The sequence below is a fragment of the Chiroxiphia lanceolata genome, chromosome 15 (genome assembly GCF_009829145.1).
Source record: "Chiroxiphia lanceolata isolate bChiLan1 chromosome 15, bChiLan1.pri, whole genome shotgun sequence".
Lineage (NCBI taxonomy): Eukaryota > Metazoa > Chordata > Aves > Passeriformes > Pipridae > Chiroxiphia > Chiroxiphia lanceolata.
The window spans coordinates 16,051,218-16,075,433 of record NC_045651.1 but is presented as its reverse complement, the minus strand read 5'-3'; the positions used below and the strand labels follow the sequence as shown (position 1 = coordinate 16,075,433).

Sequence of the window (24,216 nt, the reverse complement as noted above, 5' to 3'; positions counted from 1 at the left end):
TATGTTATTGGCTGTATCTTTACCCTAAAAACCAAGTTTAGCAGAGGACTGACAGCCAGGCTTCTCCTGATCCTGGTTTGAAGGTGTATTTTTGGTGACACAAGCAGGAACTGTGTACCTGCACCTAAAATACTGAATCGGAAGTTGTGACACACGGTGACAATCGCAAGGAAGCCAAGAAGATTTATTTACAAGCAGCATCCAAGCTCTCTTGCTGTATTTGCCAGCACTGTGTTTTTCACACATTTGCCTGTATTACACATATTTGGAAGCATCCAAGATCCTGGATTCCCTTCACAAAGGAGTGCTGGGACAGTGGTGGGGCTCACTTTGGCACAGGACAGAAGGCTGCAGCCCCAAGGTTAGAGAGGCGTGGGAGGAAGAGGAGGAGAACCAGGATGTACTTCCAGATACTTCCAGATACTGGTGACCAGTGAACAGCTGGAGTTGTGTCAGGGGAGGGTTAGTTTGGATATTAGAAAAATATTCTTCCCCCAGACTGTGTTTGGGCACTGGAAGAGGCTCAGAGCACCTGACAGAGTTCAAGAAACATTTGGACTATGCTCTCAGGCACAGGGTGTGACTCTTGGGAATGGTCCTGTGCAGGGCCAGGAGTTGGACTCGATGATCCTTGTGTGTCCTTTCCACCTCACATTATTTTGTGATTCTCTGAGGTTCTTGTTGCACCAAGGTTTCTGAAGATCAGAGCCCTGAGGGCCCTGTGGCTCTACCAGGAGATGGAGGGGTTGATGGCCACTGTCTTGGGGTGCAAAGGGACAGTCCCCACTTCCCCACTGCCCTACCAGCCAGGTTCAGCCCCTTAACCAGGCACCTCATGGCCCTCCTGGTCTAAACATATCTTGAAGAGAACCATCTGCTGCCTGGACACAGTGGGTTGCAAGTGGAGGTCACCAGTTGTACCACAACAAGAAATCCAGGGCTGGAGACACAAACTCCAGCTCAGCCCTTCTGTCAGCCCTGCAAAACCACACACAGGCAACCACAACAACCCAAACCTTCCTGAGGGCCCCAACCAGCTCCCACATCAGAGAAGCCCGAGGATTATGAGGTTCATAAAACAGATGGATCTTTACAGGAATGAAAACTGCAAATCACACATGAGGGATGCTGGGGCCTCATCCTGACAGGCTGAGCACTGCCAGGCCTCAGGGAGGAAGATTAAGGATACAACTAAAGTACTCCAGAGAGCCAGTCTGCTTCAAATAACATCAAATAGCACATGACCAGAATTTGATTTCCAATAGAGGCAGTGAGCAGAGCGGGCTCGGGACAATGCCTGAGAATGTTACAATATCATTTTTTAAAAACTGGAACTGGAAAAGGATTCCAAATTAGTCATTTCCTGCTTCTTCTAACACTGTTGTGCATGTGGAGTTAAAAATGTCTAATTTTGCTGTTTTGAAAAGGCTGATGGTGCTTGTCATTCACTGCCATTTCTCCGAGTACCCTATTATTATCTGTTGATTATGTTCTAAATGAACTCTGTCATGTCTCCACATCTGTTCAAAACCAATCAGATTTTTTTCAGAAAAGAGCCGTTTCGGGTCAGAGGGATGGGGTTTGAGCAAAAAGTTAAATGAAATAAGAAAAAGTAAGACCAGGAACCTGTCTGGTGTTTCTGGGTAACATTAAATTTGCTGTGCAAATGAAAGCTGCAGGCACATTGCACAGTCTCTTTTTATGTTTCCTCAAGCTCTTGGCTCTTTGTATTTAATCTACATCGCACATATGCACATATCAAGGAGAGAAATATTGCATTGCTTAGATTAGCATTTTGAGAAGAGGCAGCAGAAAAAAAATATGGAGAAATTATTCTGTAAATATGAACAGAAAACTCCCCCAAATAAAAATGTTTGTAGAAAGAAAACAAAGCTGAGAGAAAGAGGGGGGAGGGAGGGAAGAAAGCAAAAATATTATATGCTAGATTTGAAATGAAATTGTTAAATAAACCATCGTGTCAAATATTCAAGATGCTTATAAATATTTACCAATTAGATACCACATGAAATACGCACAAGCCGGTAGAGAAAAGCTGTAGGACAAATTTCCTCCTGGGTATTTACACTGTCTGTGACTGGCCATATGTTTGGGAATGGAAAAAAAAGCACAAGGCCTGTGGGAGGGAAGACAAGGAGAGAAGATGACAGGAAAGGGTCCTGCACTGATCCTGCTCCTGCAGCTTTGTTATCCTCTGAGATGCACCTCCCAAAGAGCTCTGCCAACTGTGCACTCACTGCTGGCACTTCTGAACTGAGCTGAGTGTGTTGCTATTGTCTCCAGACTAAATGCCTACATGCACAGACTGTGCCAAGGCTGCACAGTTAATTTTCCAGAGAGCACATCCAGTTGGTTTATGTTCTCTCACTCCTTAAGTGGCAGCACATCAGCGAGTGATTGGGGCTCTGGGGGTGCTGTGTCATACCCAGTGGGCATGTCTCTGAATTTAAAGCCAAGTGCTCATTCCAAACATTTCTCTGCTCAGGTTGCTCAGAGTGTCTGGAAGCAGGGACAGACGCCCCGGTTCGTCTGTGGAATGATCCAGACCTTGACTTCTTCATCTCCAGCGAGAATAATAAGCAATCTGTTCATGTACAGGAGTCTGACGTTTCCAAAGTGTGTCTCTGTTGCTTTCCAAGCCATTTGGCCCCACCTAACTGGAGTCAAGTTAAACATGGCAGTGGTTTGTTCTCTGGAGTGCCAGGCCTGGCAGAGCAGAGGGGCCTCCAGGCAAAGGGGAGTTCAGATCCCGTCAGGAGACACCGAGAGATGTGTCCAATAAAAGAGCCCAAGGACAAAACAGAGCTCTGCCTGTGCTGACATTATTTTTGTCCAAAGTAGCCCAGAAAACAATTTTTGTTTGAAAACAATTTGTGATTTGACTGAGGACCAAAAATGATGTGACTTTCCACGAGCTGTGAAAACAACATCCCTTGCATCGCTTCAGTGGCAGTTGCACTGACTGATTTACCATAAAACTTTTCTTTTTGGTGGCTCTTTTTTCTCCTCAGCTTCCTAGCTGCAATTCATCTCTTCATAGGCACTGCAGAAGCTCATCTCTGAAACAGCACATTCCTCCACCAAGGGGACAGAGCAGTAAGGGATCAATCAAACCACTGACTTTGGATTTCACCTCATACCTGGTAAAATATCAATTGACTGCTAGATATATCAAATCCACAAAGAAGTAGCCGAAATGCTGTTAATGGTTTCACTCAGGAAGGTAGAAAATCCCTTAAAATCTGTTACTGAGCTTTTACAGCATCATTTGCAGATTCAGGCACGTGTGTAATCCTCAGCAAGAACATTCCAAGAGCTTTAAAGTGAGAACAGTCAAAAGCAGCAGAAAAGACATTTGCACCTCCCTGTTTTATTTCTACTCTTTTGTGCTCTGGCTCTAATGAATCTACCAACTCTACCAATAATTTCTTCTGGCAAATTATTAATTTTTGTGATAAATGCATCTCCTCTGGGACCAAAACCAACGGATAAATTTAGGAAGTTCTTTCCATCAGTAAAAACATTGGAAAAGGAAAAATATTTTACTTTGATATCCCCTTGAAACAATTCCTTTAGATGTTGCTGTTGTTTTTTTTTTTTTTTCCTAATCTAAAGTCAATGGATGGATTATTTGGGGATGTAAAGCCAGGAATCCATTAAAATACTCCTAGAAGAAAGTTAAGGACTGAGACTGAAAACAATTCCTCTTTAAGCAAAGTTTTAGATTCCTTAGCGTAAGAAATTTCAGAATCAGTCCACTCTGAACATTTTGTATCAGTTATACTGATTTTTTTTTTTACTATTTGAGACTTAAAATAAGTTTTCTTTACCTGTGAAATCTCCGTACACTGAAATTATTGGATCAATTGCCTTATCTAAAGTTCCCACCTGAACAGAGTACAATCTTTTTTTTTAATACCTAAGAAGTTGCCAAAAAAACACCTCCATCTCCTCTGCTCCTTCCCTGCAATGTCACCTTCAGCCTGACAGGCACCATCCCCAAGCACCTCCAGAGCACACGTGTGTGCAGAAACATCAGTGCTATTCAGCAGAGAACTAACACCCTATTCCAAGCCTCTGAAGGTATTTAATCAACCTGGAACAGAAATTATGTTGCTTGACAATAATTTTTTTTTTAAATGAGAGCATTTCAAACCTCGGGGTTGGCATGGCAGCTTTTCAGCATGAGATGGCATTTGATGCTCGATGTTCTTTTTCCTGTCACCTCAGCTGGCTTTCAAGTACACATCACAAATAAGCCACATGCTTCTGATTCCTCAGCTAAGTGAAAGGTGGGTTTTGTTTTTCTTGCAGATTTTCCTAAGCTCATTTGAATGTTTATCCTGAAACACCTGTTTTCAGAAGATAAACTATCAGGTCCCTGGATGTCACACAGACAGGACAGGCTATGCTGAGGTATCAATTAAATGCTTGGCATGCACAGTATAGGGAATACACACATTTGGTGAAGGAGAGGGTCTCTCTCCCCGTGTCCTGTCAACAGCTTCTCTTTCGCAAGTGCAAACCACACATTTCAAAATAATACTTGGCCAATTTGCTTGTTGAAGAAGAGTTTAGGATCTGTTCACGTCAACGGTAAAATTCAGCTCGTGTTCACTCAGGGCAAGACTCCAAATCCCTCTCCATAATTTTCAAATATCTGCTGGCTCCTTGAGTGGGGACAAAACACTGAGAAACAGCTTTTCTCATTTTTAAAAACAAAAATGCCCCTTGCACAAAGAGAACCTTTATTTCGGCCTTATTTTTATCATCATGCAGAAAGAATCCCTCTTAGCCCAGGAGCATTTCATGAGGGCAGGAGCTGGGGTGAACTTTTTCCTTGACACCTATTCTGCTTTCAGCAGAGCATTTCCACATGAGACAGTGAGCAGCAAATCATAGAATCATAGGATCACTAGGATTGGGAAAGATCTCCAAGATCATTGAGTCCAACCTTTGACCTCACATGCCAAGTCCATCAAACCATATCACAAAGTGCCACGTCCACTTCTTTTCAGAACACATCCAGGGATGGTGACTCCACCACTTCCCTGGGCAGCCTCTGCCAATGCTTAGTCACTCTTTCAGTGAAGAAATTTTTCCTAATGTCCAACCTGAACCTCTCCTGGTGCAAATTGAGGCCTTTTCCCCTTGTCCTGTTGCTTGTTCCCTGGGAGAAGAGGCCGACACTCCCCTCACCACAACCTCCTTTCAGGTAGTTCTGTATCTCTGATGTGACAGATGTAGCAAAGCACAAAAGTTACCTCTGGGCCAAGCTCCTCATTCCACATGCCATCCATGCTTTTCCTCCCTGACATTTTCCCATATTTATTACATTCTTGATCTGTCTGTTACAAGCTCCACTGGGGAGGATTTCCATTTCCTATACAATTTAAGATGGAATAGATAGTTTCACTGCACTAACTGCATTACCTGCTCTCCTTCAATTGTGGGGCTCTTTTCAGCTCAGCTGAAATCTATGTTTACCAAAAATCAGGTGGGAAAAAAATGGATTCAAATTCAAAGCAATTGTTTGCTCAACACAGCTTCATTTTTCCCCTAAGCTGAGCTTCACCTGCAGCTTGCTTAAGGAACATATTTATATGTTCAAAGGTGCTGTGAGTCCCTTCTCTCATGGGAATTTTGGCTACAAACAGCACATGCATATCAGGACAAGGACTCCTCCTAAATCCATCCTGCAAGTGAATGCTGCCTTAACTGCAAGCCATGATGCAAATTTTATGGATAATTAAAATAACCATATGTTTTCCAGGTCTCAAACAGCCATCTATCACAGTGCTCAATGTCCAGCAAGAACAGCTCCTCATAGAACCAGTCACAAGCATCAGAGTGGATGAAATTCTGGTACCCAGAGCACATAAGCAGCAATCAAGCACTTTGGAAAAATGTGATCCCAGCTGCAGAGCCCTGGCACAGAGCACTCCTGACCATATGGAAATCAGCCTCTCTCTAAGAAGAGCAGACTTAGAAGTCATGCTGCAGAACTTTCCAGAGCAGAAATATGAATATAAAAAGTACATAATTATATCTCTCTGTTCTGAAATGAGTTTGGATCCTGGAGTTTGGACAGTGAGAATGAAATCAGTTTGACAATGAGCTATTTCCATGGTGCACTGGTGAAAAATTCCCTGCAACAAATTATATTCCAGAAAATTGACATTTTTTACCATGTAAATGCCAAAAAACTCCCATGTATACTGTAGTACCTAGCAGCATTTTGTAGCAATATAAAATTGTTTGTATACCACTCCTGTTTATCCACCATTCACTGGATAGTCTGCCTGGACACAGTGAGCATGAGTTCATTATAATTATCTACACCAACAACAATTAACAACACAATGAGTGAGAGATTAAATCACTTCCCATCTGCATCCTCTTTAATGTCAGACTTGAGATCCTCAGAATGTGTTACTTGGTTTACATTCATTAATATGATATTAATTTCCTGCAGTGCCTTGGAAAAACGTACCTGGCTCCATCCTCCCATCTGCTGATCTGACATTATTATTCTATTGGAGCAATCATCCTAATTATGTTCATTTGTAGTTCCAGTAGATACTCACAGAACAGTGAGCAGCACTCTTTGGAAAGCAGTCATCTTGCTCACATAAACCTCATGGCTCTTCACTATTCCCAAAACCCCAGTGCTGATACCAGCTGAATGCTTGGGCATTTGGTGTCACTAATTAAACACAAAGCTCACCAGTATTGTATTGGACTGATGTTACAGGAGTGAGAGCAGCCTCCTCTGCCTGTTTTCCTCACCAGTGATTGCATTTTGGAGTTCTGACAAGTGTCTTCTATAAGGTGGACCCTTCTTGGTACCATTTATGGCCAAGGGGGGGGGGGGGAGGAGGGGAATTTTGTTGCTATGTCATGTTGAGAAAATTCTCTCAGGAGGATGGTGGGTGTGCAAGGACAAGCTCAAAGCCAGAGGAGCTCTGTACTCATTGCAGAGGATCCACTGACTGGGATGGAAAGGGCCAACAAGTCTTTCCTTTCAAACAGCTCTGCTGCTTCCTTAGGTGACACATTCCCATTGCTCTCCACTTCCCATTGAGCTGGTGAACCCACCCGTTGTCCCACTAATGATTCTAAGGGGATCCCACGTTATTTTATATTTTTATGATCATGTCTGCTGCTCCCCTGAACTGCAATCCTGCTCTGGGGATGTTGTGCTCAGTCAAGCTGGAAGCACCAAGCTGTTAAGTGCTGCAGTTGCAATGCTGTTCATCCTTAACTGAGCAGGACTAAAAATTACTTCCCAGGGAGCTGTAAAAGGCAGTAAACATTGCACTGATGGTGTGCAAACTGGCATTGGCAAAAATCTCACTTGCAGCAGCATCACAGGAAACAAAATATCCCAGCTGTACTCTCTGGGAGGGTCAAGTATTTCCAGGGTTGCATCTGTCTTACCATCTCTCCAAACGTCAAAAGTTTCCTCCAATTTTTTTTCTTATTTTCTTTTGAGGGACCAAAACCCTTAAGGCATTAATTAAACTATTAAATTTTCTTGCACTGATGCATTGTCTACGCTTTGATGTGTAAAAGAATCTTCTTTCCCCTCCGCTCTTTCAAAAGAGACACATGGGCTGGTTCCTCTGGGAAAGTGAAGAGATCATTTTCCTGCAGAAAGTATTTTGGCAATTTTTAAAGAGGTTTTCTTTTTTTTCCTTTTTTTACTAAAGTTGGCTGGAAGATTTTAACAACAATGTCACTCATAAAGTAGATTAAATAACCTTTAGGCAGTGGGCATTACCCAGTTTTATGTGACTGCTCAGTGGCTTGTACCAGAGTTACAACTTCCATGAATAATGATCTTACTTTTTCCAGCTGTGGATTGTAGATGCTGAGTTATACCTTTCACTACGAATCACAGCATCTGCTACTCTTCTTGACTGCAAATAGACACAGACAGATGCTGAAATACCTCCCCACACAGAGATACAAATCTGGTTTTTTCAAGACAGCTCCAGGCCATCCCAGCTTTGGCATCGGTTCTGCACCCCCCTGAAAAGCTTTGGAGATTTTCTTCCCCTGCAACATTTGAAAACCATTTTGCTTGGGCAACGTGCCAGGCAGAAGAGGATTTAATCACACCACCTAAAAAAAAGCACTTACAACAACAGCTCTCAAAACATAAAGGATATTTCTTAATGTATAAATATTTAAAGAGAACAATAAAATAGTCACAGATTTGGTGGGTTTTAAGACCAGAAGGATTTTCTACGTCCTTTTTCCACAGTCTCTGCTGCATATCCACGCAAAACATTGCAATTAATTAATTTAGCTCTCAAGACAAAGTCAGTGCAGCATCTATTATTAGTGAATTTGTATCTGAAAAAGAACAGCCTAGAGAATGAGTTCCTTAAGCACAGAATGAGTCCCACTCACTGAGCCAAACACCAGTTTCACTACAAGGCTTAAACATATTCTCCTTCTCCCAGGCTATTTCCATTATTGCTTTTCATTTCCTCTCTTATTTTAATACCTAATTTGTTGCAACAAGAAGTTAACCTTCTAACAATAGGAAATTTGTTTTCCTGTTTTACTGGGACTTGATTCTTTCCCGTGTTATGAGCTGGGTAATTGGTCGTACCTGTTTATCCATTTGCTTTGCACAAGTGAAAATTGAAAAAAAAAAGAAACATAGGTTCTAAATGCACGTGTTTTCAAGGCAGTGGGAGAAAATTGGCTTGTAGGTGGGAGGGGAAAAAAAAAGATCAGGTTTTTTTTTTAACACCAAACCACATCCTTGACTCCATCTATATGAAAAAATAATGTTCTCACTAAAGATTGACCTGGAAAAGTTCATATCCAAAAAACTGTCACTTGGGACTAGTGACTGTTCATATACTCACAGGTATTTATAATGGTGATGCTTCATTTTCCAAACAGGTACTAGGTAAGTTGATGGTTGTGCAGGAGAAAATAAAAACAGTAGTAGTAAAAGGCAGTGAACATATTCTGCCTATCAGACCAAATTTCTTAAGTTCCCTTCTGTCTTCTCCTCCTCAAACCCAGCTAAGTGAAACAAGGAGAAGAAGTTGCATGAGTCAAAAGACACCTTTTTAAAAAATAAAAAAACCTGTCTGGAAGAAAAACATAGAAAAGAACAGAAATTCTTGAAAATTAAATGGAAATCTAAACAAAGGCCATATAAGACCACTAAAGCCTCAAAGAGCAGCTGTTTGAACAAATAAATATGAGTCATAAAAGTATTCCCAAATATATCAGAAGCAAAATGTCTGCCAGAGAGCATGTTGAGGCCAGAGATTATGAAGGGATTAAAGGATCACTCAAGGAAGAATGAGGCAGAGCAGGATAATTAAGTGATTGATTCACAGGAGTGTCCATGGGGCTAATTAGGGAGGTTCCCACAACAATTTCTGGGTTTAATGGGAGATGAGCTACAGGCACTGTCTCCCACCAGTCAGTCCTGAGAGCAAACAAATCTGAGTCTGTTCAGTCTGGGAGAGTTTCTAAGTGCAGAGTTTTAAGCAGAGTTTTTAAGTGCAACCCTGCTGGTTTCCAAGAAATTTTCTCTTTCCAAGTCCACTACCATCCTCCATTCTCACAAAGTATTTTCCCTTTCTACTATTTTGCTTCTCAACATTTTCTGCTATTTCCTATTTCTTATCACTCATTTAAAAAAGAGCAGTCTAATATTTTTTTTAATCTCCAGTATGAAGCCAGAAATACCCAGAAAATTGCCAAGGTAATTTCTCTTAAGAAGTTTTAAGTTAAGCACATCCTGTGAAGTTAACAATTTATAGGTAGGAAAAAAGTTGGCACTGACTTACTGGAGCAAGAGCCAGGAGTGGTAGATCATCCTTAACAGCTACAAGCCATGGAGTCTCCAGTTTTGCCACTCCTTCAGCATCATGAGAATTTATGGATTTGAGCCTCACCTGGGTGTGATGGCCACCTGCCCACAGAGCCTCTCAGCTGGGACCTGCTTTTGGATCCCAACAGCTTTTAGGGAAAGGACAAGAGTTAGAAGAAAAGTGACAGCAAATAATTTAGAAATAAAACATGTAACACTGTAGTAAATGAACTGACAGTGTGGGTGGGATTGGAAAACTAAGACCACACCCCTTATGTCTTCAGGTGGTGGTTTGGATCCTGCCTTCAGTAATATTTTAATCAACGGGAGCTGAGATCTTTTTTACCACTTGTGGTTGGTGAGATCTGTTCTAAGCCTCCATTACGAGTCTCTAATTTGATTTGTCTGGGTGGAATGGAATGAATTGGCTGACTTTCTCATCACAGGGATGTTTTCTGACACACACAAGCGTGGGGTCTAATTTGAGAGCATGCAAGGCTGGAAAACAGACCTGGGAGTGGAGTGGGATCTCACCAGAAATGGGAGTCCACGGTCACAGCTTTAGGAAGAGGAATCAGAGCTGTTATTCCGAGTTTCACTCCATTTCCAGGACAGGGACTGTAATATTAAGCCTGCTACTGCATTTCCTGCAGGCTGGTTGCTAGAAATTCAATCCCCCAAGGGTTTTGACCGACATATAAAAATGGTTGTGTTGACTGTGCTTCTAATATTCCAGTGTTAGAAATGAGTCACCTGGCTGGGAACAGCTGGTAACTGGAGACATCTGCATATGGTTGCATCCCAAGCTGACATGGGGAGGATGGATTTCTCTGGACCAGAGAGGAGAGCAATTCTCACAGCCTGGCTCAGGGGTGATGACTTGTTCCGAGGGACAAATCCTGGCTGTGCTATTCATACTGGAAGTGACATCAAGCTTATTTATACGAGCAAAACAAACAGAACCCACTGGTACATGACAGAAGGATTATTTGCTTTATGACTCAGGCCCAGGGTCTGCCAACTTTGAAAGAAATTGGAGTGTACACAGATTATTTTTTTCTATTTGAGTAAAAGAGAGAGAAAGAGAGAGAAGAATTCCTCCCCTGTGGGCGCTACCAGGCTGCCATTCAATGTATTCTCCCTCAAAACAGCTTCATATTTTAGTCACTACACTAATGTCTGTTTTCCACCTTTCATGGAAATCTACAAAGCACATTATCTTTGTCCTGTATTTCTGTTTTAATTGTACTTTTGATTTTTAATTAAAATGCACCCCTCAGTTTCCCACCCAGCTGTTCTTGCAGTCTGCAGAAGATTGGTCACTAGGAACCCTTCAATCCACACAGGATGGAAGGTTCTCTCTTTCCCTCTTTCCAAGGGCAATACAGATGAAGGGATAATCCAGTGGACTAAATCAGCTCCCAGTCTGTATTGCCCTTGCTCCAGTGGATATTGGTTTGTGCTCTCTTCAAACACAAAATGAAAACTGGAAAGAGAGAGAAAGTCATGAACTGGTTCCTAATTTTGAGATTTGGAGTGGGATATATAAAAATGGCAAAGTACTTAATTGAGGTTGTTTTTTCAACTTGGAATGCTCCCACTCCAGAACAATATCATGGCACAAAGACCTGCAAACACACACAGGGACTCTGACCTGCATTTCTCTTTTTTTTCTGAAATGACAGGAATCCACCTGTCAGAGATTTCCTACTCACCCCAACTCTACATGAGTTCCAATCACATTGACAGTATTTTCAGCAGAAACAACCAGTGTCACATTTTTCATCTTAATTTGGGGAAGAGGGCTTTATTTATTTCTTGCAGACTCCTTTCAAATCTATCATAGCAATGCTTTTTTCTCCAATTGATACGAAAACCTTTTTGCAACATTTTGCAAAGCTGTTTTATTAGAACTGCAGGGTAATTGCTGAATCTCAGCAACTTAGGGTGAGAACAAGCTATTCAGCTTCTGCTGACAAAAAAAATTAATGGATAAATTGATTTTCACCCAGAAATCTTCACTGGAGTCTCTCTCCAACTGTGGCCAACCACAGTTGATGTAACTTTTCTCCTTCAAAGTGGCTGTTTTGTTTCACCTTTCATACATGTAAAGAGGCAACTGGCCTAAAAAAATCATGTTCTCCAAAAAACACAGCACATGCATTTTCATTTGGATGTGCAGGAAGGTGCTATTGCATAAGATATTTAGGGCAGCAAGCAGCAGGGAGAGGCACAGCATTTATATTTTAATTAGCTCATGCCAGGAGTTTCTTCAGAGGTTACTAAATTACTATTTGTCCACCTACATTATTAAAATCTTGTGTCTTTCCACTTCAAGGACTCCCTGTACTTCCTGAGAACTGTGTTGCTGCGATTGCATATTGTTCTTAAATAATGTTCTTAAATAATCCCAAGTGATAATTTTATGAATCCGTTCCGTGCCAATTGTAATAATGGAACTTTAGCAATTAAAAGATAAAAATTCTAGGAAAGCACTATTTTAAACTCAAAAAAGCCCTCCAGAGCTTGTCCAATTTAAAAAATATTCGTCATGTGTGGGCTTCTTAAATACATTTTTAGCGATTGTGTTCTTTTCTCAAAATAATTTCTCAAATTGCCACATTCAATGAAAAAAGCCCATTGTTTTACCCATTTCACATCACACTGATGATGTTAACAAAGACAAATATTTTTGCATAAATACATACCTCTGAGGGTTTTTTTTTCTACAGCAAGAACACATTAGAATCTTGAGAAATCTCTTATTTCTGGAAACATTTATATACTAAAGGAATGCGACCTCTTTGAAGTAAACTGGTGGTGTGGGCACTTCTGAGGTACTTCAGTGCCACAGGTGGATTTGTGTTGCACAGAACCTTCCAATAAGGCAGTGGAATTGGAAAACCTTCCTGGAAATGCAGTAATTTGGCAAAGGGTTTCTAATTTTTGTGGGTTTTTTTTTTTTTTCTGGTATTGATTTATTGCCATCCATTTTCCAGTGCTGGGGAGATACAACCACCACGAGACCATCCAACATTTCCTTGCTGCTTTGCTCCTGAAGGATTCATGTCCCTGCCAGTGCCAGTCTAGACCCTGCTGGCAGCTCCATGAACAAAAGGAAGGGTGCTGGTAGAGATCAATTTATTTTTCTGCAGCAGGACACTTCTCAGAAGTGACAGCCATGCAACACTGAGGCTGCTCAGAGTATGTAGTTTTCTACTGAAAACAAGCTGGAACATTAATGAAATATTAATGTCAGCTATGGGTGTGAGCCTACAACATTCTCCCACTGGAGCAACACTCACTCAAGCAATCAGATTCACTGAACCCAAGGAAGTTGCTTCATTAGGACTAAATTCAAGTAAAACCTTCCCTTTCAACTATTGTTGCAATTCTGCTACACACAGGTAAAAAGAGTTTGCAAAGTTTTGCCCCAGTTTTATTGCCAAAAGAGCTCAGTGCTTTGGGATTCTTTTCCTGTTAGAGAGTTACTAAAGTGTTGCAAAGCCTGACAATATGTTTTCTTCTTACTTTTAAATTGGAGAGCACAGAGGCAGAGAGCCGTTTAAGTTGGGAAAGCCCTCTAAGGTCATCAAGTCCAACTGTTCACACCAAGGTCTCCACTAAACCATGTCCCAGACTGCTCCATCCACAGTCTTTTAAATCCCTCCAGGGATGGTGACTCAGCCACTTCCCCAGGCAGACTGTTCCAGAGCTTGACAACCCTTTCAGTGAAGAGATTTTTCTCAATATCCAACCTAAATCTCCCCTGGTACAGCTTGAGTCTGTTTTCTCTTGTCCTGTCACTTGTTACCTGGGAGAAGCGACTGATTCTCCCCCGGCTCCCCCCTCCTGTCAGGGAGTTGCAGAGTCAGAAGGTCCCCCCTGAGAGTCCTTTTCTCCAGGCTGAGCCCCCCCAGCTCCCTCAGCTGCTCCTGCTGCTCCAGCCCCTTCCGAGCTCTGTTGCCCTTCTCTGGACTCACTCCAGCCCCTCAATGTCTTTCTTGGAGTGAGGGGCCCAAAACTGAACCCAAGTCTCAAGGTGTGACCTCACAGTGCCCAGCACAGGGGGATAATCTCTTCCCTGGTCCTTTACAGCAAAGAGCTCCAAAACCTGAAATGGATGCTTTAACACACGATTACCTTCCTAAATTAAAAATAATGTGTTCCTGGCAAGAATCTTACCCCAGGTAAACTCACAACCTAGGCTTTATTACCCCAGAGTCACTGATCATGATTGTAGCTGCACAATAGTCGTGAGTCAGAAAACAGTTTCGTGTTGATAACTGAGCCACTGAAAATGAGGTTTTTGATGACTAATTTATTTTAGAAAGAGAGACAATGCTATTTATGTCATGTAAATGACTTAGAGAAATAATTCAAATGACATTGGACATTTACAAAATCATTATTATAATGGAAATCTTGAATAACTTGTAAGAGTTCCACAAGTTCCATTGTTATGTTTGTCATGACTATAAATTTCGTAACAATCTCTTGATTGTTTCTCTTTCCCTTTTGTCATGAAATTCATCATATACGGATGCAGTACCAAACCATTAAGATGCAATGCAATTTAAATTATTGTACAAAGAAGCAAAATTATTTGATTTATACCTTTTATCCTTGTAACAGAATTAGATGTACTGCATTCTTAACCATTAAACCAGGTTCTAGAGCTCTGCCTCTAAAGCAGATTGCTCAATTAAAAAGACTTACCTTTCTTGCAAGGAATGAAGCTCCATTTTTGGAATAATCTGAGTTTTTTTCCTGCTGCAGACTTGGGATTCTAAGCAACCACAATGTGCAACATAGAAACTCCAAGTAAGGATGTTTCTGCTATAACATGCAATATTCAGTTCCAAGCATTTATTAACTGGAGAATGACAGTGATCTGAATCTATGCACAGATGACACATCTGGCAGTCTCTACCAGTCTCTCTTACTCCCCCACCCCCTCAAACAGCAAACCAAAATTCGATCAAACATGTAAAACACGCAATAATAACCTGAACATTTTCAGCCCGAGGAAAAAGGCACAGTGGGAAATTACCTTAAATTCAGTTTCAATGTTGGCTAGTCTGGCCAATTCATTGCTTAGCTCTAGGGCAGTAAGGACAGGGTCTTCACTGGAAAGGGACAAGTAAGCAGCACTGGCTAATCCTTTGTAGGCGTTCATTCTGGAGCGGGAGTGGCTAAAGGAGTCTTTCCTCTGCTTCTCGATACATTCGTTGCACTTGCAAAAATAGTCGTGCGGCCTCTCGATCCGCGCGCCTTTGAGGAGCAGGATGTGAACGATCTCGTACTCCTGGCAGTGGGCGGCGAGGATGATGGGGGTGATGTCGTGGGAGAAGCGAGTCCCGTCTTCGTCGTAGGCGTAAAAATCGTCGTCTCTCAGCTCCTGCTCCAGGGGGCTGAGCGTGAGGCGCTGCCCCTGCGCGAAGGCGGGGTGGTTCAGGATGGCCTCCACGATGCGCACGTAGCCCTTGCTGATGGCCAGCAGGAGGGCATCCCCCACCCGGGCCAGGTTCTCCTTCTTGAGGAGCAGCTCCGTCACCTCCAGGTGCTCGTTGCCCACAGCCAGCTGGAGGGCGTTCTGCCCCATGTAATCGACGCAGTTGAAGTTCAAGGTTTTGGATTCCTCCAGCATTTTCCGCACCACGGGAATGTTGCCATATTCCGCGGAGTCGAGGAAACGCTCCTCCTCCGCCGTGAGGCTCGTGCCCTTCTCATTGAACATGTAGGCTGGGCCCCGGATGGCCTGTCTCCGGCCCTTCTCCCGGAGCGTGGTGTGCCTTCGGTGCATGGTTTTGGAATTGCTGTTCCTCAACCTGCGGAAAACCACAAAGGAAGGTTGGTTAAGAGAGTCATAATTTCACATCATCTGAAATAAGGGTAGAAATGTCTCCCAGTGATCAGGTCTTGCTTGCTGGCTACTTAAAATCATTTAGGATACATGTGGGTGTGCCTTCGATGCGTGTGTTTGGAATTGCTGTTCCTCAACCTGCAGAAAACCACAAAGGAAAGCCGGTTATATTCTAGGAGAGTCATAATTCCACATAATTTGAAATAAGATTAGTAATGTCTCCTAATGATCAGGTCTTGCTTGCTCTTTATGGTCTGAGCTGGCTACTTAAAACCTATTAGGATACAGGTGGGTGTGCCTTCAATGCATGTTTTTGGAATTGCTGTTCCTCAACCTGCAGAAAAACACAAAGGAAGGCTGGTTGCATTCTAAGAGAGTCATAATTCTCACATGATCTGAAATAGTGTCTCATTATGTTCAGGTCTTCCTTGCTTTTTATGGTCTGAGCCAGTTACTTGAAATCATTTAGGGTACATGTGAAATAGATATTAGTTTGTCAAAACCAGACAAGTTCTCCCCTGACTTGTACTTCTAGATTTCAACAAGGATTCTCAGCACATTCTTAACCTGAGAAATAGAAAAAAAATGTATGAACACATTATTTTCCATTTTTACTGTTTAGAACTTCATTACGTGGTATTTAGGAATAATAAATAGAACATAATATTTCACTGAATTACTCTTCTTGAGTTTTGTCCTTGAGGACATGAGCCCTAAAGAAAGTTAACAGGACTCTCCTGTCTATAGACCTTGGATCAGGCCAATAAATTACGCTCCATAAAGTTAAAAAGCAGGTTTCTAATTTAAAACCCATCATAACAAGGATAAATATATTGCATATCCTCCTGAGATTCAGCTGGTACAAGCAAACCACCTATTTATTCCCTGCTTTTTTTCATGCTACATAATACCATTTTTCTGTTACCTGATCTAGAGCAGTTTAATGAATAATAATTTCTCACTGAAATATAGTTGGCAGCTACTCCAAATACAGGTACCCAAATCCAGGGCAGAGTCTTGAAAAACACAGAAACTACTCCTGATTTGGTGTCACATCACTCCCCAGTAAACGTCTTTCAGAGAGGTGCTGTAGAAAGACAAAACACAGGTCTCTGAGCACAGACAGAGGGCAGGACTGGAAGGGTCATTGGTTTCCCCACTGATTATGTGGCTGAAATGCCTTCATTTGAATTTGGTGGGATGGAGACAAACTATTCTTATTCCACCATCTCTGCAACCCCCAAAGAAAGCTGGGTTCACACTATTTTATAAAAAATAGCTGAAATCCTAAATCTATCTGTGCCTTTAAAACAGTCACACTTTGCATTCGGTGCTGTCTCATTGTTGCACTTCTTTTTTTTAAATTTCATTGCAGCAACATCTCAACAAAGTCACAGTCCCTCTTTTAGAGTCAAAGCACAGGGAGTCAATCACCATCCTAAGGCCACAGAATGTGGAGCCTGAGTAAAAAGCATAAGAACAACACCTCTTTCATGAAAAGCATTTGAACTCAGCCCAATAGCAAGTCCTAAATCACTTGAGGAAAATCTTCAGGAGCCTCTATGGTGCTGTGGACAGATGTAACACATAAGCAGGTGTTAATGCTCAATGGGTGGCAAAGGTTCCTCCTTCCACACTCCATCTGTTCTCCAAGTCAGTTTTGACCTTCAGCCAGTGAAAAGTTCACGTGTTACTCTGAAAAAATACCACTGAAGTTGGAAAGGGCTGCAGCGAACGAGGAGAGGGAAAAATGCCAGGAGACAAAGTGGAGCAGATACATTGCCTTCAGTAACAGGTAAGAAGAGAGTAATGGAATCAGAAAGAACCTTGTAAAACAAAGGAGGTATCAGAAACCCAAAATACCTAAAGTGCCAGGACACAGAAGTTCTCAGTGTAGCTGTTCTTGTGGAAATAACATGTACATGTGCATCTATCATTTTAATTCATCACTTTTTCACTGATCTGGAACAGAAGGCCAGTACTGAAGAGTTTCAAACAAATTTTACAGTGAATTTTTGGAAGTTACATTAAAATTTAAACCAATCTTAAGAAATCAATTCTGTGACTATACAAAGTTGAAAGAGAGGTTCATAATTAAGAACCTCTCCCCCTCAGCTTTGATGCATCAGCATAACAACGTACTAAAAGCTAGAAGGAACTGAACATATCATCCCAGGCTCCACTGAGAGATAAAGTGCTACATGAATCTTAAAACTAATTCCTTCCAGCATAGTTTGAAGTTGAAGAAGTAGACAGAGAGGAGGGACACAAGAATAATGCAGGAGACATGTTAAATGAATGAATTCCCTAGACTGCATGAAATTTACTGCAAGAGAAAACAATAACAGTTAAAAAATATACCATTAACATATCTGACAGGGAAGCAGAGGTCTCCAAAGCAGAAAAATGCCTGGGGTAGAACTGGGGCCCCTTTGAAGTCAATATTACAAATTTCATTGATTTCAGTGGTGTCCAAATTTTGGAAACATATATGCACACACACACACAGACCCCTTGTCCCCAGCATTAGCTTTCATCTCAGCAGCAATTCCAGTGAGGCCAGGAGGACTAACATGGTTAAAATAAAATATTTAACCATATGCACGAGTGATTCTCTAAGCTGGAGCTCATGTCCTGAGTTATTCAAGGGAGCATTTTAAGTTTTAAACCTGCACTCAAGTCTTACAGAGTTCAAGTAAGGACTACACATCCAAACAAACACTTCTGAACTGTGCCTTCGTTGAGTGAGGACTGGCAGTACCAGAAAGCACGTTACGCTTTTACAGCCTTGGGATTTCCTGGATGTTAAATTAAATCTCTTAAAATATTAAGTAAGAGAATGAGCTGGTGATGGCTTAAGCAGTTGTTGCTGGGATCAAGTGGAAACCATTCCAGCTCTGTGAGCTGCTCAGTGGTGACCCAGGGCTGCAACAGGATTGCAAGTGCCTAAATATTTTAGGAGAGTTGACTGCAACAGCTGCCTCAAGCTGGCACTTTTCTGATGTTAAAAAACCATATAGGATATTTGGCAACCATTTATTTGTTGTTGTATTTAAAGGTCAGTACTGGAAGTAACTCAGAAACATCTATACTTTTCAACAGTGAGGAATCTGCCTGTATTTTGCCTGATGTCCAAGTACAGCTCTTGATACTTTACACTTTTTTCTTAGAAAACCTTTTCTCTTCTGGTATGTCATCATAAAGGACAACCCACATAGATGGGACAGATAACCTTATAATCACACCCAAAGTAAACATAAACCCACATAAAATACTCCCATTGACCTAGTTCTAAGATTTTTACCTGAGAAAATAGGTCAAAGTTTGGCCTAGAGCTAATTCACACCTGTTTGTTGTATTTGTAATAACATGCCAAAGAAAAAAAAAAAGGACCTTCATTTCACTTTCTTCAATTCAGAGAGAACACTAGTTTCATACACAATTTCTAACAACAGAAATTGCACCAGGAAAAGAGAAAACAGGAAAAGCCAACTTGCCCTCCAAAAAGAGAACTATTAGCCAACCTCTATCTTGCAATAAATGTTCTGCAGGGATGTCCCCACAGCACAGAGTTGTTCTCACTGCCTGCACAGAAGGGCAAGAGCACCATCATTCACAGGGTTTCACCTCAGATGAATTATGACCCCCCAGTCCTGCTCGTCAGCAGAGATCAATATCTCAGCTATCACACTTCATCATCTTTATAGAGAAGAGATGAATAAAAAATGATACTTTTAACTTGGAATCATTTAATGAGAAATGCTCAGCTATCAAACCCTGGTCTGAAGAAAAGTTATAATTCTCCTTGACCCGAGCACTGAATCATGATACAAGAAGTAGAAGTGCAAAGAGTAATGTGTGCAGTAGCTGAAGATCTTGGAAAATGTTACGACTCTACTCAGCACCTTGTTCCACTCTGCTTTTCAGTTATGTGCAAGCAGGTTTAGAACTAATCTTACTTACTGAGTGTGTGTAATGTGTTCTCTTAAAAAAAGTAATTGTGACTTGGTTGCATTTATCTCACCATTTTTGTTTAAAGGTGCTTTGCGTTGAATTGACTGTGGATTTGCATATTTTATTGAGACAGCTAGTGATCAAACTCATCAGGCACTGCAGTTAAACACTGTGTTTTTCTAGGAAAGAATGCCAAGCTTGCAGTGTTGTTGGAGAGAAAATGGTCTGGGAAAAGAAAATTAAGGAACTCTGGGCGTGAGTACTGCTTTCCAGAGCTGAGGGAGCCACAGGATGTCTGGGCTCCTGTGGGGAGTGGAGAAGAATAGCAATTTCTGAAAGGTGATTTAGCTCTTAACAAATCTTCCTCTGGGAGCATCTCAGTTTCTAATTAAAGTGACTAAAAGCAGGTCCTTGCAATTTGCTCTGACAGTGCTCGGTGCTGAGACTTCTGAGAAGGGAACAGGAGGTTTGTTCTGAATGTTGTGTCATTGAAAACACTCCAGAGCTGAAAGTCTCCTTCTTTTTTGCAACCACACTCCCTTAACTGGTCTGAGTGACATGTAGGACACAGCAGACATAGGATGGAAGTTGGGCTGCTTCATACTGAGCTTAACCCACAAATGTCCTTTCTCCTTGACCTTCCTTTCCACAGTGCTCCAGACTGTCCCAAGACCCTATGAAGGGAAAGGGCAACCACCTGGAGCTAAGGCTTGGAGAGAATGTTCAAAGACCCAAGTGCCTTAGGAGACTGAATTGGAGTTTTTACACATGGTTTAGAACCAGAATTTTAAAAGTGTGTAGAACAGGCTGAATAGTATCTGCTTGAGTTTTTAAAACACCTGAAGTCTAAAAGGGTGTTGAAACCAATGGGTGTTAGGAGCTGCAGCAATCCTGGAATTCTCAGGTGATGACAACCTTTCCTTGTCTTAAAGCCTAAGAATTGAGGAGAGCGATCACAGAGGCAGCTTCAGAAACTTATGCTCTCTGACTACACTTTGGGTTTGCTTTCACTAAGTGGAGAGAGTTTGGCAGGAGTCTCCCTTGTGCCCTTTCAATGGCCTTCCTTTGTCCAGAAACTACAGAAGAAACTTAGGATATGTAACCATTACTGTGCTCTATAAGCAACCGTCAGAGGAGGCTTTGATGAGACATTGAGTCTGTCTTGTTGAAAAGGAAATTTAAGTTTCTGAAAGCCATTTTGGAAGCACAGCTCTTGGCTCCTGCAGAGTCTCAGAAACTGTCAGGTTGACACTTTACTTATTATTTTTCTTTCTCCTCACATCAATACTTCTAAAAAGAATCAGGGCACATAAAGGCTGCAAGACTCCCTGAGGCCTCTTTGGAACTGACACAGCTCTTACACATCAAATGGACCATTTTTCTCTGTTAACCCTTGCTTCCAGACAGAAAACCTGGTCAGAAGGAAGGAAATTGGGTTCTACAAGCAAACAGAAATTGATATAGAGATGAATCAGTTTAAAGGAGTAATTTAAACTGTTTAGAGTAAAAATAGCAGGATGTTTCATCTTTCAGTTTAAAAAATTGCAACATGTTTTGAGGTAAACTCCAGCCTTCAGGTAAAGAGCACAGACTGAACACAATTGCATCTGTTGATTATCCTATATGCAATAGGCTACTCTGGCATTCCAAATGCTGCACATGCATGTATTACGAGAGCCCTCTGATACCCTCTTTTTCTCCAATACCTTAAACAGTTTTCTAAGTCTTACTTTAAGTCAAACTGTTATCCTTTAGCACAAGATTTTTAACATATTGCTGACTTACTATATATACAGACTCAGTAGCATTTGGGGTGGTTGTCCTGATTAACAGCAGCTTATTCTGAAGTTTTCTATGCTTTGAAATTCTTACCTGCTACTTCATTTATTCTTATAATGTGCAAATCACCTGTTTAATACTGTCAGCAACAGGGTCATTCTCCCACACAAGAGTTGTGTACGTATCTAGGAACAATTAATAGAATTCTTTAGCCCCATTCAGAAATTCATTCACTTGCAGAGTAGTCCTACAAACCAGCTGCAGGAAATAATATCCCCTCCCCACCATTCCCACGGCTCACATAGATCAAAGAAAATGATATGTCAAGGTCAAAATTTGAAAAGAGGTCTGTCTCCTTGTGGAAGTACAGGAGCAGTCAGCAAAACCACACCTTTTCAAACCCCTTTAAGAAATGGCAGCGTGAGAAACATCCAGGAAGACAAAACAGGCCTCTCATGTCATCAGAGGATGCCAATCAGTGATACACACCAACACTGCCTGTCATGAAGCATAAAGTCTGAGGCCAACAGCCTAGAAACACTGAGGGCAGACCACCAGCATCTGCATTTTCACATCCTCCCTGGTGTCTGTTAGAAAGGAGGTAGCTCTGCCTTGTCGTTTGAAAAAAGGAAATGGAATTTGGCTTTCTCCCAGCTACCTTTCAGAAAAAGAAACCCACTGCCTTTCAGTGGTCTCACCCTTCCTCTTCTTATAAACCAAGCATCAGCATTTTATTTCCCATCCCAAAGCAATGTCATGCACTAATGCAAGACTTTTATAGGAGAAGGGACTGAAAAAATAACCACCTTTATTCTTATATTCAAATTCTTGTGTTATAATATATGTAGTGTTTTGGTTTTTTCCTTCCTTCCTTGTTTTCCCTTAATACATGATTGCAAAATTGCCTGATTATTACAAGTGTATCACAGAACACACGAGATAGATGTATCAAAATTATGGCTATTTTTACATTCTCTGCCATTGTTCATTCATTATTATGTTTGACCATGAAACGAACTGTCAGGACGCGAACGAGTTCTACTTTTTTTATTTTCATCTGGCTTTGGGAACTGGGAACAATTCACCCTCACTGTTGAACCACTTTGAAACTCAGGCTTGGATCATACTGAGAACACAACGGAGAAATACCTGTTCATTCATAAATTTTTACTGGTGATGAGAGCAAGGAAAAATATCTCTAACTGTTCAAGCAGGGGGCAGTGTAATGCTGATTTTCAACAAGCAGTTCTACTAAAAAGAGAGAGGAAAGCTCTGAAAAGAACTAGTTATCTCAGTTCTGACTGCATTTCATTTTCCCTATTCACGTACTCTTTTCAGCGCTCACTTCTCTTAGTTATCTCAAGACAAGAAACAACGTGGAGATAAAGACTCCTGACAACTGTTAGACCCGACAAGCTGCAACAGGCATGGTACAGTGCCCCATATTTACACCTCTCATTTTTCCTCATTTCCGGAAAAACAAACCCTTCAAAATTTCACCCAGCTACTAAAGGAGACAACAACGTGGCTCCAAACCATGTGGCTGGTGAGAAACCACAAGCCCTCCGCGTTACACCGAGCCCGAGCACGTTTGCACACAGTCCGAGGGTGAAAAGCCAACACGACCTCACACGCAGCCACCGGCATCGCTCACAGCACGTTCAGGCTCCCAGGGCACCGAGCGGCACAGAGACATCTCTAACCCCCACAAAACTTCCCCGTGACGGGCATTGGAGCCAGGGCACTTCTCGGGGGAGATGCTTCCAGGGGCAGCACTTACATGTGCGCGTCGGGCCGGCTCCGGTCAGTGCGGGGGAGTGGTGCGGGCGCGGCCGCCCATGGCCCGCGGTGCTGGGGGACCTCGGAACCACCTCTGTCCGGGTGATGAACCTCCCCTGTCCGCGGTGCTGGGGGACCACTCAACCACCTCTGTCCGGGTGCTGACCCTCCGCTGTCCGCGGTGCTGAACCTCCGCTGTCCGCGGTGCTGAGCCCGCTCAGCGGGGCCGGACGGGGCGGGCGCTGCCCGCGGTGCCGCAGCCGCCGCCGGTGCGCTCCAGGTGGTGCCTCATCCTTGTTCCCTCTGCCCGGGCACAGCTCCCCGGGAGCGCCCGGGATCTGCTCGCTGGAGGAAGAGCCGGCTGCGAGTCTGGCATGTGAGTTGCGTTGTCCTGCCCGTCTTCCCTCCCCCTCTTCCCACGCCGTTGTCCTCCTGTTGGCGTGGATTCGATGTGGTTTCAGCCGGAGCTGGAGGAGTGCCCTGAGCCCTCCCAGGGGCTACCCCGGAGCAGGCGTGGCAGGAGAGCCTTCCCGGGGAGGGCAGGGCTGCCTCAGGCTGCCCCGAGGGCGGGGGGTCCGCTGGGGGCTCCCCCCCTCACACACCCCACTCCTGCCTCATCTGGCTGTGCCCCCCTCCACTGGGAGTGCTCAGAGCTGCTTCTCCCCATCTGCCGTGCCCAGGTTCATTTTATTCCTTACCTAGGAGATCTTGTCTCCTAGGAGGTGGCAGAGAAGGGGTGTGTGCATCTGTGTGTGCCAGGAGTGGAGGGAGAGGAAGAATGAAGCCAGCATGCAAAATAATCAGTCAGTGCAATCAATCCCCTCCCTCGCATGATAGAGCAGAGCTGCCAGAGGAAAACTTCAAACTGCATCCAGGAGCACCGGTGCACCATCCTGCACTCTATTCCACGTGGAAAGAGCAGGTGTTCTTCCCAGGACCACTGCCCAGGATGCTCCCACTGCCTCCCACA

General features: G+C 42.7%; 1 protein-coding gene across 2 annotated transcripts in view; it reads right to left on the bottom strand.

Annotated features, from left to right (window-relative positions):
* Nucleotides 1-24,216, bottom strand: part of TRPC7 (transient receptor potential cation channel subfamily C member 7) — a 72,216-nt gene that overhangs the window by 46,715 nt on the left and 1,285 nt on the right. Inside the window, exons 1-2 of one of the 2 annotated variants that reach the window (XM_032703307.1) lie at nt 23,248-23,259; nt 14,922-15,699 (exon numbers count right to left, since the gene is read on the bottom strand). In XM_032703307.1, coding sequence (XP_032559198.1) covers nt 14,922-15,699; nt 23,248-23,249 — 780 coding nt within the window. In that variant the 5' untranslated portion in view covers nt 23,250-23,259. Of the gene's footprint in view, nt 1-14,921; nt 15,700-23,247; nt 23,260-24,216 lie in introns of those variants that run through there. The other variant, XM_032703308.1, reaches the window with a different exon arrangement.